Here is a 19,203-nt window from a genome sequence, read left to right on the forward strand (position 1 = left end):
CTGCACTTACAGAGGTGTATCTGGCAACTAGAGCAAAGGTTTCTTCATAATCAATTCCCTCCTGAGAGAATCCTCTGGCTACATATCTGGGTTTATATTTTTCAATGGTACTGTCAACAGCATGCTTGATTTTAAATATCCACTTAGCAAAAACAACAGATTTTCGTTCAGGGCATGGAACAATCTGCCAAATAGCATCTGAAACACTGGTAAATCACTCATGTTTGTTGCATAACTAGAAAATTTTTTGGATCTTTTGCTTTCTCTGAAGGTTCCAAATGGTGTAGCGAAGTCTTGTGGTTCCTCTATAGTCTTAATAGCCCAAGTGGTCTTTTCTTAGGATTTTAAGTTTCCTCAAGATGAAGATTTTGAATTTCAATTTCAATTTCTTCAATGTTCTTCCTCTGAAACTCAGATTCATGATTTTCTTCAGAACTAGGTATATGTGTACGATCTTCAGAACTTAGGGCTCATTTGAATAGTAAATCTTCTTCAAATATTACATCCCTACTAAGTTCAATGTTTTTCTGACTAGGTATGAAAACTCTATATGCTTTAGATGTTTCACTATACCCGACAAAAATACCTTTCCTCTCAGAGGGTTCTAACTTAGTTGTCTTGTCCTTTGGAACATGTATGTATACTGGGCACCCAAATATCCAAAGATGACTTATATTTGGTTTAACCTTAGAAAAGACTTCTTCAAGAATTTTATCTTTAAGGTGGAAGTGAGGATTTTTGTTCTAAATATAGACAGCAATACATGAGGCTTTTGCCCAAAGATAATATTCTAAATTTCGATCAAATATCATAGCTCTTGTTGCTTCTATAATTGTTCTATTCTTCCTTTCTGCTACCCCATTTTGTTGTGGGTTATAAGGACCAGTATACTTCCTCTTAGTTCCTGCTTCTTTACAAAAATCTTTAAACAAGTCTGAAGTATATTCCCCTCCATTATCAGTCCCAAGAGTTTTAATTTTGTGTCCTGATAGGCTTTCACTTAAGGATTTGAATTCTTTAAATCTCTTAAGGATTTCTTCTATTTCTTTACATTTTAAGAAGTAAATCCATGTTTTCCTAGAGAAATCATCTGTATAAAATATATAGTACCAAAATCCTCCAAGAGAAGGAACAGACATAGGTCCACATAAATCAAAGTGGATTAATTCTAAAATATTGTTAGTTTTTCTCATGCTACCTTGAAATGAACTTTTCGTATTCTTACCTAGAGCATATACTTGAATGATCTTTATTCAACTTAGGTTGTTAAAATTATTGATTAGATTTATTAAAATAATTGTCTTTATGAATGTATTAGGGCTTTCAATTATATCTCTATATTAATTTAGAGATATCATACATATCTTCTTATGAACGAGATCCTTAAATAATCCCTTGCATATGTATCAATATAATTTCATATTATACTATATTCCTTAGCAGTGCCTTTGATGTGCTGAGTTAATATTTTATTTGAATCGGTGTCCAATCTTATGTATAAAACATGCAAGATCTCCTTTCGGTGGTGTCTGTCCATTGCCCATAGGCATCAAAAGAGCGATTATATATATGAAAGGAAGGAGGGCAGGAAGAACAAAGAGAGCCCACAAAACCCACCGCTTTGAGACAAGGAACATGTCAGTCAAAGAAAAGAATTAACCACTCAATGCATATGAACGGTCAAACATAATTAAAAACATCGAGGACTTTAAAGAATAGCCCACTCCAAGACCCCGATCACCTTTGCATTCGAGAAAGACAATCACGTGTATAAACCTCGGATGCAAGAAAATATAATATGAATAAGAACATTAGTATAATATCTATAATGATTAAGATACACAACTATATACTTAATAATTTAATCAATGAAATTAGATAAATAAAACTTTTACTTAATTTCACACACACACACACATATATTTATATATAGATTACAATTATGTGAATATATATAATATTTAAATAAAGAGTTTGACCTTTAAGCTTACACCTTAAGATTTATCCGACTAAAGCTATAAAACATTAACATAGGTAAACTAGTCACCATCTTCTCCATAGTCGATAAGGCTTTGAAGTTTGGATGTCCCAACCTTCTATGCCACATTTCGTTTATATCAGCAGCTTCATGAATTAAAGCTTGAATAGGTTCTATATTTAATTTATAAAAGTATCCCTTTCTTTGACCAATCAAATTTGATTTCTTAAATGAAGAGTTCTTAGACCAAGTCATTACTTTACCGTACATAAATGCAACATTATGTCCATCATTTTCAAGTGTTGTAACAGAGATTAGATTCCTCTTGATTCCTGGTACATGGAGTAGTCTTTTGAGATGGAGAGAGACCCAACTTCAGTTTCAAGGTGCAGTTCCCAATTCCTTTGGCAAAATGAGTGGAATTATGATTAAATCAATCCTACTGTAGTTATAATCTTAACAGAGGGAACTATGGTGTAGGGATTGTGAAAAAGGACATACAAAAGGGACATGTTTGCGCAAAGCCTTTTGTGAAATCTGTCAAGGGTTGGGCCACACAATCAAGGGCTGTCCCTACAATATAAAAGCACAGAACTCAAGGAATTAATAATAAAGTTGGATAAATAAACCTACGGATGGATTGAAGAAGAGGTGGTTCATTGAAGGATTAAACCTGTCCTTGAAAAGGAAAATGAAAAATTGCACTACCATCATCCTTTGTCGATGCGTGCAATGGATATACAAAGTGAGAACAAAACTTCTAAATCCAAGAGACATGGAAGTGGGAGTGAAAGTTCAAAGGAGAGCGGGGATGAATCTATGACTAGCCAAGCCCTGAGGAAAGACATGATGAGGCTAATGAAGGAAGTAACAGGGAGTAAGGAGGAGAAAAGAGAAGGGAGGGAACTATGGTGCAAAGATTGTGAAAAAAGACATACAAAAGGGGCATGTTTATGCAAAGCCTTTTGTAAAATCTGTCAGGTGTTGGGCCACACAATCAAGGACTGCCCCTACAATCTAAAAGCACAAAATGTGCAAGTATTCTTCACCCAAGGGGAACAATACACACCACCTTCCACCCCTCCATGAAACACAAATACAGAAGCCTCACCTAGACGGTATAGAAAGAATAGGCAGGGAAGCAATAACAACACACCCAGGAGAGCAATCCAATACGATTCTAAAGGGAGACCCATGATCCAATGCAAGCGATGCAACGAATGGGGCCATTTTGCACAAGACCACCAGAACAATGGAGGACATAATGGAGGAATGTTATGTAAATGGTGCAGACCAAGTAATCATGAGAATTCCAATTGCCCTAGACAAAAAGGGGGTGAACATGCTCGATATTGTAGATTCGGAGAGCAAGGTATTAGTGATTACAAGAATACAAGCCAGGAAACTTGAATATCTGAATGCAACTACAGAAAAAGAAAGATTTCAAGAAGTCAAAAAGGACATTAGAGATAATATGACAAAGGAGAGGCAAGTACGGCAAAACTCCCAAACATCCGGTCAGTACCAAACATCATGAAACAAGTACTGCAGACCACCATTCCAGTGAAAATTGCGGATCTATTAGAAATGCTACCATTAAATTAAAATAAACTTTTAATAATAAATGACATATTAATATGTACTTAATTCTTAACAGTCACTTATTAATAAACTATTTAATCTTCAGGCATTAAAATAAATAACCAATCAAACTCGAAAAATCATGTGTGACAGCTCAATGGAGAGGTCTCAGCAAGCCACTTCAAGTTTGATACTGAAATACTAAAAAATAGTAAACCCTTGTGACTTACTATAAATAGTAAGTACCTAGAAACATATTGAATCAACTACAATTGGCCTAAAGCTGGGATTGCCTAGGCTAAATCTCTTTCCGATACTTGTATACTCTTGGTTAGCCCACATGACCAAGGCAAAAGGGGCAAATGAAGCCTCAAGAATTAATGGGCTAGAAAAGGGGATTGTACACCAAGGTAGGAAGATCATCTTATATAATTAAATTTCTCTAAGCAGGAAGATTATTCCTTTCCTTTACGCATTAAAGATCCTATTGTGACTAATCTAGATGATGGTATGGAAAAAATTGTTAATGCTAATAATATTGATGTTAATGATAATACTGATGTGTATATTAGATTATTGAGGTTAATCATGCACTTTTTTCAAGATTTCCAAAAGCAGTAGTCCTAACTCCTAGTGACAAACAAAGTGATTCATAAGTAAAGCATTTTTGTTCTTGTTTGAAAATCATTGTGGCTTCATCCACAATGCTTGTTGTTGCTCCTCTTGCATGTTGTGCAACATCCCTAAGTAATATTGAGCAAGATTGGGAGGTGGATGACTAGCTTCACTTGTGTATAAGATTCTCTTTTGTTTGTTTGGTTGCATGTAATATGCTTCTCTCGTTATGTGTTGCTTGATGTCTTTGAATAACGTTAAAATTTCTTTTAATGACCATTGCCCAGTCGACGCTAGGTAAGAAAGAGATAAACATGTTGTGACATTCCTCTATTTGTATCTCAATTCTTCTCTATGTCATATTAATGTTATGTCAATTATGTGCTACTGTCACAAATGCACTTTTGTGTTGTCTACTTGGGGATGATGCAAAGCATCAAGATCTCACTTTTTGTTATCTACGATATTGATCTAAATAGACTCTTGTTGTTCATCTTAGGTGTTCTTCCGTTGTGCGCATAGTTTCACTGACATTGGAGGATGAGGTCAATTCATGGCAACTATACTTGCTATACATGAGTTATCATATGCACATACTAACCCCAATTAGTGAGTCCCTGATGTACTCTCTTTTTGTATTGTGCTCCATTGCCATTGATATTGTCCTTGCTTAAGGGTGTATCATGATGGCAACGTACATGTCTTGTGTATGCATGTACACTACCTTAAATTCATTGATCCTGGTAAAGCATACACAAATACCATAACATGGGGGCATACAATTTGTTGTTTGTCATACTTTGTGCTACACCACAACACAATTTTTGCCTCTTTAATATCTTGGTGGAAGTTTTTCAATTCTACTTTTCACTTTACCGAGAGTATAAATGCGAGTTCATACTCTTGTTAACATAGAGGTTAGATGTAGCATGGTAAATTGTATCCCTATACAATTCCCTAGTCACCTTGGCCTCATCTTAGCAGTTCTAGCATTCTATGCCTAGTTGTGTTTGATTATGCTTGCGCCGATTCAAATCTGATAACTTTCGCAACTCATTGGTCATTGGTCCTTGCTCAACCCTAATCGGTTAGCCAATGACACCTAGGGCGCCTTTGACCTGCCAAAAAGGACCCAAATTTGAACCCGCCAATAGTCAGACTATGGGGCCATAAATTTATCCCCCATGCCTGCTTGCTTTGGAGATTTGATTACATTTCATATGGAGACGTATAAAAGCTAGTCTAACCCCCTCATTTGGAAAATCAGAATCTCACACACCAATTATCAAATCAAGCAAGACATCATTCAACAAGCAATCAAGCATTATCAAGGTATTGAACCAAGAACTAAGTTCAACTCTCAAGCATTCAAGATGGCATCCATGTTCAACCTACCATGAAGTCAACTCTACAAGAAGTCAACATCACCCTTTGCAGGAAGACTTCAACACAAAGGAGACTCGTGAAGGTATGACACTTTATTCAACCATTTCAATTTTAAATCTAGTATCTGCTCCACTAAAGCACACTTTCTGTTCAATTTTTTTTTCAATTCAATTTTAAGATTAATTCCAAAATCAGGGTTTGATCTAGGCACACCTATCAACCCAACAATTTTTCTTCACTATATGTGTAGGTGATAGGATCGAAGACATGGATCTGGAATCAAACAGAGCAAACAGACACCTACAGATTAAGATTTTGCATATCCGAAAAACAAGGGTCAACATCATTCCACCCAGCATTGACCTGCATTTTTCTGACAAAATTTTTGACAAAGGTTGCCCCAAGCAACCTTCTTGCCTTTCTAGGACAAGGTTGTCCCAAGCAACTTCAACCTCCAGATTTCAGCAATTATATCACACAGGTTTCTTTATATCTCTTCTTTCTGAATCTGATTCTTTTTTTTGCATATATGTTGTATGGTTTGTTATGTATGTTAAAAACCCTCAATTTCTCATCTTTGGCCCTAGCATCCAACTGATGACTTATTGTTATTGATGTCAAAGAAAATATTCAAGTATGCATTCACAAGATCATCAAAAATATATGTATAAGATGGATTACAAACATATTACAAAAGGATTAAATACTTATGATGGTCAGTGATAATATACAGTGAAAACATTACTTGATAGTTGATACATGAGTATTGCAAATAAATATGAATGCATCTCTCATAGTTGAGTTTGAAGGAGAGATTGATCCACTGAAGATTGCAGTGAAAGAAATACGATAGAAATATGGAGTTCTGAAAAGAAAACATCATCTGCAAGAAATAAATTAATCATATATTAAATATACAAATACGTATATTGAACCAGCTACATGAATAATAGTAGAGAGTGACCGTAGAGTAATGGAATGAGAATTATTATCATAGCAGCATAAGGGTGATAAACGTATGACCAAATCAGAAATAAGGGGAAAACTATATCAGAGCAGGGATTTCTGTGGGAAGATACTGAAGTTTAGAAGAATAAACTATTGCAGTGACTTGAATAATAAATATATTAATGGCATTGAGAGTCCAAGTCAGCAACTATCATATGGATGTGAAAAAAATAATGAATGGAAGACATTAATTAAGGACCCAAACAATCACGATGATTGGTAAAAGACAACGATCAGGGAGGAAGTCAATGATAGACTTTATGTAGCAATAGTAATTAAAAAATGACACTGAATACAATAAAGGAACCATGTGCAGCGACAAAGATAAGCCACAATTTATTACAGCAGTATATATGTGCTTGACAGCCAATAGAAGATTATCATGAATGAAGTAAAATCTACATCTCTGCAGTTACAAACAAAGCAAGATAGAAGCAAAGCCATTTGGAAAAACAGGGGCAGGTTGAAACAAATGATAAGAACACACAGTTTAAATTGATCTGATGTCGTTTGGAGTCTTCATACTGTTTTAAGGCTATTTGACCATAACAAAGTTAGATACCATGTCAACATTAATGAGGGAAGCAATCAAACAAACTAAGGATAAACGATAAATGCAATCTAAATATATTTACATATTGTGATGTCGATTATTAAAGATACCGTGAAATATTAAATGGTCCAATAAAAGTATTGAGCAATTGGTTTAAAAAAAACTAACAAAGAAAGAAATTGATTATGGCAAGGTTGAGCGATCAGAAACAACAGGGTCTCTAAAAGCATCCCACATCAGCAACGATATACAAGGGCCGTGTAAGATTCAAAGTAGGGAGAATATATTGAACATCATAGGCAGCGTTGATATTGGTGTTACAAAATACAATTCTTTCAAAATCCAAATACACATGGTATCGAGGGTCCATATTGTATATGCCTGCAGTGATCAATATAGTTTTGAACTCAAATACTGATACTTGCTGATTTAGCTTGGAATCGGAAGCAGATGCGGATGGAAGCGCTGTACAAGTGGAAGCTGGGTGGGTGCCCCCTGAATGCCACCCACAGGCATTCGGATGCGGATGGAAGCCTGTTGAGGCTTCTATCCACATCCAAATGCCTGTGGGTGGCATCCAGGCGGCACCCATAGGGCATCCGAGGCTTCCAGCCGCCTCCATGGGCTAACACCCAGAAAAAACAAAAAAAAACGTCATTTCACTTGAAAGAACATTAAAACATATGCATCTTTGCACTTTTAAAACTTTTTTTTTGCCAACCCTAAAATGGCCCTAATAGAGGCCTTTCAACCATCCAATTATCATTTTGTTTGCAGCTGAGTTTGCTCTTCTCATTTGGCTTCCATGTTGGCATTTTGAAGACAACTTGATTATTTTCCAAGAAGATCGATCAAAGGGCGAGAGCTGGCTTACACAAAGGAGTTATAACCTTAGAGGTAAGCATTTGATCGCATGCTTGAGTGATTTTATGAATTTATTAAGACATTTTGATAAGTCTTTTCAAGTTTGTGAAGAAATTTTTCAAGTTTTTTTCAAATTATTTTTTTTACAGATTTAAAGAAACAAGTTTAGGTATTCTATTTGAATGGTTTTTCACTTGTTTGCTTGATATTCATAGTTGTTATATTGACTTAAATTTATTTGATTTCAATTTTTTTAATTTTATTTTCGAAAAAACGAAGTAAAGCAAGAAGTTTAGCAATCTATTTAGGTAGTTTTCTATCATTTTCTTCCACTTATATGCTTGATGTTGATTTTTTTTTTCTAAATTTAAAATTATTGAATTTCTTAAAGATGGCCACCACCAGCAATCAAAGTTTAGTGGGCCAAGCAATTGAAAATTTTAAAGTAGACGTGGCAAGAGAGGCAAGAGAGCTTGCTGATAAAGCCATTGCACAATGTCTCTATGCCAAGAGTCTTCCTCTCAATTTGGTAAGATCACCATATTGGAAGGAAATGGTTCCACATCCCACAATCACCACAATCATGGATGATGATGTTGAACACATGGTGTATCTACCACAAGTGGAACCATTTTGGGTTCAAATGATCTTGAACTTGCAGCAATTGGAGGAGATGGAACTAGGAAAAGATGACTAGTTTAAAAAGAATCCATATGATACGGATTTGGAATGATAAACATTGAATGATGAACTATATTTTGATTTTGTAGTCGATGATATACTATATTTTGATTTTGCAGTTGTGATGATTTGCTACAATCATGAACATAGACGTATATGATATTCAGATCATTGAACCAGTTTATACTTTATGATCTTATTGAGTATTTGAATATGTATTGGTGAAGTTATAAGCTATCAAATGTTTTAATTTTGTATATTTCTTTCATTTGTTTGCATATACATAATATAATTGTGTGTGTGTGTGTATATATACACGCATCCATATGCATCCGCATCCCCCAAAAAAAAAATTCCCACACCTCGCATCCGCTTCCAAATCCGCTTCTGAATCAGCAACTTAGGTTTTGAAAATGAATTCCAAAGTCACGATAAACATACAAAGCACAGTCATTTGGAAGACTTTCCTGTCCAAGAAACAAGTTAGCCACTTTAGCCATGTCATTAACTCTAGCATCGTGAGAAGACAACAAAATAATCACAATAAGGTATGGATTAAATATATCACAAATGTTTGTGCATACATCTACAAGCTGAAGATAAGACTTTTGGCTCAAAATATTATAGAGGAATTTAAAAAGGGAATTTAAAAGGTTATACATTATAACTTCATACAAGCCCAATAAGATTGATGTAATACTCTACATATTATATTAAAAAGAAAAGATGTGATTATATTAAAAAGAAAGAGTTGGTCTATTTAAAAGGGACATGAAGATTTTTTTTATTGAAAAAACACATTGCGGGTCGGGGGAGTTTTTCGCTCTGCTAGGGTTTCTTCCTTCATGCGAACTTTCAATTTTCTGTGTACGGCTTTTCGTCTGAACTTTCTTTCTGTAAGCACCACTTGTCACACCACATTTACTACAGAAGTTTTTTAGGCTAGGATATAATGGCTCCGACTAGCGGTGAACCAGTTGTTTCTAGTGTTCACGTTGCTGCTTCGGTCTGCCATGGCGTCACCACAGAACAAACGCCCGCACAAGTTTCTCCCGAAGGTTTTTCACGAGGTAATCCTGACATTATCCTTCCTTTGCAAGAATTTGATGTTGCATGTGATTGGCTAGAACAGCACACCTTGATAGGTTATTTTGTGGGTAGGACTCCTTCTGAAGCTATGCTCCGAGAATGGGATAACAAGAGATGGACTCCTCATGGAGTCCGCCTTGACACTATGCAAAACCTTACCAAAGGTTTTTTTTATTTCACTTCACTAACCCGTCGCAAGCAGACGCAGTCTTTAACAACGGACCTTGGTCCGTGCGTTCTTCTCTGCTTGTTTTTCAAAATGGTCACAAGACTTCACATTCTGGGATGATAAAAACCTTAAGGTTCATGTGTGGTTCAAGTTCCCAAGTTTACCCCTGCCATGCTGGCCTTTCATTGAGTCCATTGCCAAAGCCCTTGGCAAAGTTGTTACCAAGAAGCCTAAGAAATATTTTAATGCTCGCCTGCAGCGACGTATTTGCATCGAGGTGGATCTTTCCAAGGATCTTAAGGATTTTGTGGAAATTCAGATTGGGGCTCAAACCTTCTCTCAAAAGGTGTTTTACTTGAACCTCCCCAACACCTGTTATAGGTGCCAATCCGCGAAACACAAGATCAAGGATTGCCCTTTGGCTACACCTAGGGTCAAGCCCACGCCTAAAGAAGTGCCTGTCAAACAGGCCGAATGGAAAAAAGAAGAATGGGTTACTGTTGGGCATAAGGGCAAGGCTCCCTCGAATCCCTTGCCCCCCAAGCAATCCTATGTTGTGGTCGCTGCGGTTCCTCCTATGCCCACAGGAGCATCAATTCCAGCCAACGTAGGGACGCAAGCGGCAGACAAAGGAACTACTCCTAGGGTTTCGCAGGTTTCAAACCCTGTTGGCACGCAAGGGATAAAGACGACCACCAAGGCTTCTGCCTTGGCTGGGATGCGTACTCCTCTTGCTGCTTCCTCCGTAGCACCACCAACGACACGGCATTCTCACAGTCCTCCTAGACATGCGGAGTTACCAAAAGTGAAACGACAGGCTATAAGTCCAAAGGGTTTTCCGTCTGACTTCAACCATGTTTCTACCTTCTTGCAGAATAGCTACTCCTCTCTTGAGGGCGAAGATGATATCGAAGAGTTCTCATGAACTTCCTATCATGGAATGTTCGAGGTCTCACAAACCTCCCCAGAAAGTACTATGTCCGGGATGTCCGTCATAGACTTGGTAATTTAGATTTTCTCTGTCTGCAAGAAGTTAAAATTTCTGGTTTCATGCTTTCTTCAGCATGCCACGTAATTTGGTAGGATGGCGTAATGTTTTCTTCCCAGCACGAAGCTAGCCAAGGTGGTGTAGTTACTGTCCTATGACCTTGCCGTCATTCTGCTATTATTTCACACGGTTCTAACCCCACGCATAGAATTATTTGGCTTTTGCTTTACATTAAGACTCATTCTTTTGGAGTCATTAATGTTTATGCTTCCAATGATGCTATAGAAAGTTCCCAGATGTGGGCCTGCCTGGCTGACAATTTGCCTCCAGCTACTTGGGTCATGTGTGGGGACTTTAATATGGTTGAAGTGGCCTCTAAAAAAGACGACATTCTACCTTTTCACTGCACAGCTGGGGATAAACAAGCCTGGTATTACATGCGCAATAAATTAGGCCTTTTTGATCCCAATACCAACCACCATCTGGATAGTGGGGTTTGGCACACTTGGTCCAACTTTCGAGCTGGCTCTGACCGCATATTAAAATGCCTCAATCGTGCTATGATCACTGCGCCATCTTTTTTCTCTTTTTCTGAGGATCGAGATCTACCTGTCATTCCCCTATCAAATGTGACGTTATCTGACCACTATCCCATTTATTTTGTCATTTCTTGGCAAACAGTTGTCCCGAAGATGGCCAAGTCTCAGTTCTTCCTCAACACGTCAGTGTTGATGCATGCTTCCACCATCTCACACATCCTGCGTGTCTGAAATTTGGAGCCACGTCCGCATTCTCAAAGGGGATGCATTTAATGGTGGAATGATGCCATTACCAGAACTGCTCGGTTCCTACGCATCTATGGGCAACAATTCGCTATGTTCAAAAAACGATCATATGAAGCCAACACGCTTGCCCTCAAAAAAGCCTCTAAGGCTCTCACCTTGAATCCCTTTGATGTGGATTTACAAATTCAGCTTGCCAAGCTTCGCCATGACAAACAAATTGCTGATAATTTTGCTACTCATGAAGCCCAAATCAAAGCCCGTCTCCACTGGTTGGAGGTTGGCGACAAAGCCTCAAAGGAGTTTTTTTAGGCTCTTCATGCCCGTCATACCAATGTTGGGATTAAAAAAATCAAACAAGGAAATGTTGTTCTGTCTAGTCTCCCTGCCATCCTGCATGCATTTGTTCATCACTATGAGAATGTGTTTGCTTCGCAGGGAAATTCAGTTGCTCGGGAGGAAGCTCTCAGAAAGTGTATTTCTATTACTCCAAACCGCCTACCAGTTGAGCAACGTGCTTGCTGTGAGCAACTTCTTTCCCTCCGAGACCTTAAAGAGGTGGTCTATTCCATGGCTGATGACAAGTCCCCTGGGTGTGATGGGTTTCCTTGTGAATTCTACAAACACCTCTCGGAGCATATAGGTCTTGATCTGCACAAAGTTTATCTTGAAGCCTATCATTCTAAAAGCTTAGGAGCCATTATAAACAAAGGAAATATCAAATTCATACCTAAAGCCGGTGATCCAGAGGACATATGCAATTGGAGACCCATTACCCTTCTGAATGTGTCTTATAAGACTATTGTCAAGGCACTCTCTCTCAAAATCAGGCACATGTTGCCTTTAATTGTGCGGCCTGAGCAAACCGGCTTCATCAAGTCCAAATATATTCTTGATAACATCATTGTTGTCTAGGAGGGAATGGAATCGGCTCGCAAGTCCAACCAGAAGACTATCTTTTTAAAGATAGATTTTGCTAAAGCCTATGATCGCATTAAATGGCCCTTCATCTTGGCTATGCTCCAGGCTCTGGGTTTCGGCCCCAATTTCCTTCAGTCCATGGAGATGCTCTTTGGAGATGCTAATGCTTGCATTACCATCAACAATTCGCAATCTGAGGCTTTTGGACTTTTTCGTTCCATCAGGCAAGGTTGCCCGCTAGCTCCTGCGCTTTATGTCCTTGTTGCGGAAGATTTTGGCTATTTGCTAGCGCATTTTGTGTCCTTAGGACTGGTTCGTGGCATTTCCTTGCCTAAATCATCCTCCTAATTAGTCAATGGACACTTTGCTGATGATTCCTTTCTTAATCTTTTAGAGGACGAAGAAAACATCAATAATGCTTTAAGTTGCCTGGACAGCTTCTTTCAAGCCTTTCGTTCAGCCATTCAATGGCATAAAACGCTCTGCTTCCATCAGTCATTTTTGCCAACTCCACCTTGGCTCAGCCAGTTTGAGTGGAAATGGGTTACACACAGGGAAATCTTCCACTTTCTTGGCATTCCTTTGGCGTTCCAGGCATCAACTGTGGAACTTTGGAATGTTGTGCTGGCCAAGATTAGCAAGAAGCTTAACTACTAGATCACAAAGCCACTCTCCCTCGCTGGGAAATTCCAAATTTGCTCAATGATTCTGGCGGCCACTCATGTGTACTACTCCTCTTGTTGGGCTCCATCCAAAGCTTCATACATGAAGCTGGAAAGATTGCTCAGGGATTTTCTCTAGGCCTCTGGTTCTGATCATCATGGCTTTCACAGAGTGGCCTGGGATTTTTGTTGTGTCCCAAAAGAGTCTGGTGTTCTTGGCCTGCTTTCCACTCAAAAACAAAGCCTTGCTCTCTGTGCAAAATGGATTATTAGGGCTATTTTAGGAGATGAAGCTTGGAAGATTCTGGTTCGGCACTGCATTTCTTCTGGCTTTCCTATCAACAGGCCTGCATGGAAGGGGATTGGATTCCAAACCCTTCTCATCATGCGTCAACCAATGGCCATTCAGGGCTCATTTGTCATCAAGAGCATCTGGAAAGCCTGGGAGGCTATTAAGCCCTGGCTTCGATGGGCTGGAGATGAATTCCCAAATGGCCTCTCCTTGAATCAGTAGAACATTTGGTGGTCTCCCATGTTTGCCATTCAGGGTACTCCCCTCGCCAAGACTCAAGGGGCCAATGCTCTGCATTTTTTTAAATGTGGCACCAAAACTCCTAAGGACCTCTTTTCAAGGGTCACCATGAGTTTCAGGACCTGGGAAGATATGCAAGTACAGTACCGCTTTATCTGTTTAGCTTGGCAAACTTTTGACCTTCTGCTTACTTCCATCCCTATTCACTTAGTTCATAAAGTGGGGATTCAGTCTATTCAACCTTTGTGGCTTGATTGGAAGTGGTATCCTACCACTCCATTTTCTAATTACAAGCCAAGTTTGGGATACAGATTGCTTTCGCCTCATCTTCCGATGGTGGACACGCTAAACCAAAGATGGTATTTGATACCATTTGGAATGCTATTATTGAACCCAAGATTGCGCATTTTGCTTGGTGCCTGGCCTTCCAAGGTCTTCCCCTAGGGCCTCGACTCAAACAGATTGGGGTTCCCAATCCCAGATGCCCCTTTTGTGGACAACCAGAGTCTTTCTTGCATATTTTCTAGTTTTGTATGCGTGCTCAAAATTATTGGCACTAAATTCATGATTTTTTTAAGCCATTCAGGCTTGAGTCTTTTTCTTGGCACATGATCTTACGAGGTGACTCTCCCAGACTTCCTCGGAAGTTCGCCCAGATTTGGCATACCTTCAAGTTGGAAATTTTGTTTTCTCTGTGGAAAGATGGGAATGTTGTTCTTTTCACACACAGTTTTTTGGATGTTAACATTGCTATGTACACTAAGGCATGCATTTGTAATAATTTAATTATGCAGATTCAGGTGCAAGTTAACAAAGTTGCCCTTGAGGTAGCTCACCTACAGGAGCTGTTGAACCACTGGGTCAATGCTCCCTGCACTATTCCCAGAGTTCCTCCTGATGCCTCAGCAAATACCTCGACGCCTCGTGGCCGCCACTCACACACCCCGTGCTCCCAGGCTTCCCGCCATCGCTCTCCCACTGGTGGTGATGGCGGATGGAGGCGCCGCTCAGCTTCCCCACCCAGTGGTAGTTCTAGTTGGTCCTCGACTCCTCCTCCTAGTACTTATCGTGCACATTCTGGGAAGTGGCCTCTCGCCTGGACTTGGCGATCTCTCCGTCGCGGCCAGAGGTTAAAGATGCGGAGGTTGCCACTTTTACTGCTGCTGCTGATGATGGTTGGACTGTTCCCAGCCGGCCCCCAAATCCCAAAGATGATTGGGGTTTTCATGACAAAGATGATTCACCACCCTCAGCTGGCACTGCTTTGGCAGCCTAAGGTTGCCTTATATGTTTTTTTTTGATGAATAGTTTATGTTTCCACCTGTGGCCGTGTGAACTCATTAGCGGGGTGATCTTGTAACCCCCGACCCTTTTTTTCTGAATTGTAATCTGAGTATATTTTTTTAATAGAATAGGACTATTCATCAAAAAAAGGGACATGACTCTTTTATTTGAAAAGTCACAAACTTTAAAATGAAAAAATATAAGGAATAGAAGGATATTGAATAAAAATAAAAGTAAGTGGCAAGAAAGAAGAGGACATGGGATATATATTTAATCAAAATTTCAAATCATTCAATTGCATAAGGATGTGAAACGTGTGATATAAGAAATTATATATATAAAGCATAAGAAGAGTAAAAAGAATATATATATAATCTGATTTATATATGCATATATATGTGGTGAAGATAAAAATTCTATATATTCATTAAAAGCCGACTTCAAGGGAGAAGAATGTATATATTCATATAGATATAAAGTATCCATCATCAATTGAAGCATGCAACATTTTCAAGGTGGAAGAATAGTTTGAGCGCAATGGGTTGATGCTCACGAAGACAGCAGTGGGGTTGGTGCTTCCAATAGGTCGGTCCCTGCGAAGTGTGGGAGTGGGAGCTTCCACTAAGTCAATGCTCATAAACATAGGGGTTGGAGCCTCTAGTAGGTTAGAGCCTACAAAACATTGTAAAAGATCAAGTTTATATAAAAAGCAATAAATTTACCGTGCTTTTCTCCCGCATTTATTGTGTTCATGTGCATAATCGTTGATTTCAGCATTAAAATTTATTAAAGCAATTGTTTGGATAAAAAGTTATAAATTGGAAAAGTTGTTATTCTACTGATTCACCCCCTCGCTCTCATTATAATCGTGTGCTCTTCACCAACTCCCATATTTTCCATAGTCAATCCCAACTCAAACATGGACTGTTGAATCTGCCTTGTGCCTAATCCTTCTTTATCAGATTTGAGTTCGACTCAGTTGGATCCACTTTCCTTAATGTGCTTGGGAAGAGGGAAAACTTTCTAATGACTTTTCAACGTAACTATATTCTCTCTTTTTTTAATTTGAATATCTCTTAACAACACACACCCATTAGTTTTATAAATGCGAGAAATTGATTCTCACCATCAACAGGAAAGGTTATTTATCATAATCAGACTTATTCAATGCAACTAAAAAAAAATTCTAATGATATTTCAGAGGAACTAGATTGCATTTTTTTAAATATGAATATTGTTTTCAACTTACAATTTTATTTTGGTTATATTTATTTTCAACATTAGATTTTTTTTTTAAATATTATAAGTAAAAAAAAAAAACCAGTTTCAATCATGAATATTTTTTTGATGTCTCAGCCACATGCCCATAAATTGTGTATCAGCATCAAAATAAAATATTATTTATCATATGTTCAACATTGATAATATTCATTCAATTGAGAAATTTAATAATGTTACATTAGAAATCAAGAAAAAGATTTTTTGAAGCACAAAATCATTTTTCCCCATAGCCAAATAGATATTTTTGGAATATTTCATTTCAACTCCCACACCTGCCTTCAATACATAATTAACAGAAACACGGGATTAAAATTGTGAATATAAATTACCTTAGAATCAAATTCAAGGCTTGATATCCAGTCCCTAAAAAGATATAAAATGGAGACAATAGAAATGTACAAAAGTTAATATTGGTCATTGCAAACACCTTGACTATTTTCAAATCAAATATACATCCCAATTAACTGCTTGAAACTTAATATTGTTGAATAATTCTATTTACACAAAAAACCAGCAAAATTGTTTTGAGTAAAAAACCACTAAAGAAAAATGATACAATAAATAGATGACAATTTTTTTGTAGTTTGAAGGATGTCACATTAGTGTGATATATAATTTACATAATAAATAGGACCACTTAATTAACAAATTCTCTTCCCATTGAGTGGGGACATTACAGTCCTATTGGCCTAATAGATTGTTTGCCCTGAAGCAAATCCATGATCAAACTAGTCACCATCAAACAAGCTCCAAGATCCCAAACCCCAGCATGGACTCCGACAATGATATCCGCTGGAATCTTGATGCCACATTATGACCGCAAGGTCAAACCTTTTGGATATAGGCTCGAAGACTCCTTCAATTTGTGCATACCTTCAAAAAACTTCCACTTCTCTACTCTGAGAAAAACAATACCATGCACAGAGTTGTGGAGCAAATCGTCAAATCCCCACTAAAATCAAGCTATCATTGCTTGTTTTATTTGCTGGCTATCCATGGGTGCCATAGGTTCTTTGGCCTCAAGGACGTTATTAAAAGATTTAATTCATTCCTTCAGCAAACCTCCAGAAGGCAAGCCTCCAATTCCTCATAGTATCATACTCATTACTTGTTGTCCCAAAGAGACAATCTGAAATCTCAAGGCTCAACCACAACTTGCACTCTCCAAGAAAATGTCACTCATCCTAAAGGACCTTGACCATGTGTGCCACATGATCCACAAAGTGAAAAGTTCAAATTATGTATCATAGTGAAGATGTATACCAATAGATCCTTCAAAAATGTCCTCAAACTAAGATAAACCAATCATGCCATCAAAAAACGAAAAAAAAACCTCATGAATTTTGCCACAAGAGCTCCTAGAAGAAACAACTCCTAAACCTCTAGACTAGAAGCCAAGGAGCCAATCAATTCAAAAGTGCTTGCCTCCCTCAACATTTATATGTATAAAACTAGTGGCTGGTTGAGCCTCGTGATAAAACTTTCCCAAGCTCCTCCAAGAAAGAAAACACATAAGTCTCGTGATGCTCATACAAACCTGGATGTAAAGGGAATATACTATTGTTTCCATGAAATAAAATAGAATAGCAATGATATATGCCCATACTGCCTTGAAGAACCTCAAACCCTCCTTCCTTCTTCATTGAAGGTTCGTCAACAAGTACTGCTCCAAGACATGCATGCAATCGAATAGCATGCTTCTAACTCAATTTGAGTCTCCATGCATTTGGTTGTCATCTCCATAGGTGTCTCATCAATTGTTGTGATCCCAAGAAGTGCACTTCCCCAAACACCATGGATCCCAACTGAAATGCCAGTCCAAAATGAGAAAATCATTTTTTTTTTAAGGCAGCATCAAAATCCATTAAGTAATCATTGTTCAAAATCTAAGTCTCAAATCTGATCAAGGAACCACTATCACCGATCAGAAAATCAGAGCTACCCAAGTGTCAGGCAGCACCGGCTCCAACCAAGAAATTGTTAACAAGAAAATCTAAACCTTTTGTGTGTGAGATGGCATAAAGCTTCATCAAAGAATTGCAGTCATCAATCAACATATCAAAATTTTGGGGCAGCATCAATCCCCAGCAAGGCATTGTCTGCCCTGTGGGGTAACAGATTTAAAGTACATAATAATAGTATCAAATGTAAAGGAACATGATATGCCAAAGAACACCCAATGCTTTTGTATTAATTCATCAATTGTTTACAATATATGACAGCAATAAAGCAATATGACATAACAATAAGAACTCCAGTCATATGATATTCCATTCCATCGAAAAGAAGTACATATATGGATCCGAGGGGGTGTAAAGCAAATTGTCGCAATCAATGCCCCTTCTCCTTGTAATTAGTGAAACACAGCTCTCCTTCGTTGGTTCTATTTGAACTCCCCTTCATTGCCTTAAACTGCTTTATCATTCGCTCAATATCTTTCTAGAGAGCTTGTACCTTCTCACTCAACTCTTTGTCATTGTCGCTCTTATCGGACGAATTATCACTACCTGCAAAGCACTTGTCCTTCTTCTTGGAATTCATCTACACTCTTCAAATCTATGTCCCTTTCATAGTCATCAACATATAACGTAAAGTCATCAACATATGATGTATGGGGTAATATTTTCATCTTTTTCCTCAGGGAAGGCTTCAGTTGTTCAACAACCCATCTCTTCTTCAAACCATCAATTGGTTGGTTGTCCATCTTCCCCAATGAGCCACCAATTGTACACTCTCGCTGTTCCCTTTGTTCCTTGCTTCATGCTATAAATTTTTACTACTATTTCATTGTCATCCCAAAGCAAGTGGAATTCAATCTAAAAAATTTTA

General features: G+C 38.0%; 1 protein-coding gene across 2 annotated transcripts in view; it reads right to left on the reverse strand.

Annotated features, from left to right (window-relative positions):
• Nucleotides 1–19,203, reverse strand: part of LOC149562804 (Transducin/WD40 repeat-like superfamily protein) — a 293,154-nt gene that overhangs the window by 185,406 nt on the left and 88,545 nt on the right. For both annotated transcript variants that reach the window (XM_089826267.1, XM_089826268.1), the window contains exon 4: nucleotides 16,704–16,737. In XM_089826267.1, the coding sequence (XP_089682393.1) occupies nucleotides 16,704–16,737 (34 nt within the window). The remainder of the gene's footprint in view (nucleotides 1–16,703; nucleotides 16,738–19,203) is intronic.

This window comes from Cupressus sempervirens, chromosome 4 (assembly GCF_028749045.1).
Source record: "Cupressus sempervirens isolate cs-2001-9-10 chromosome 4, ASM2874904v1, whole genome shotgun sequence".
NCBI classification, from domain to species: domain Eukaryota; kingdom Viridiplantae; phylum Streptophyta; class Pinopsida; order Cupressales; family Cupressaceae; genus Cupressus; species Cupressus sempervirens.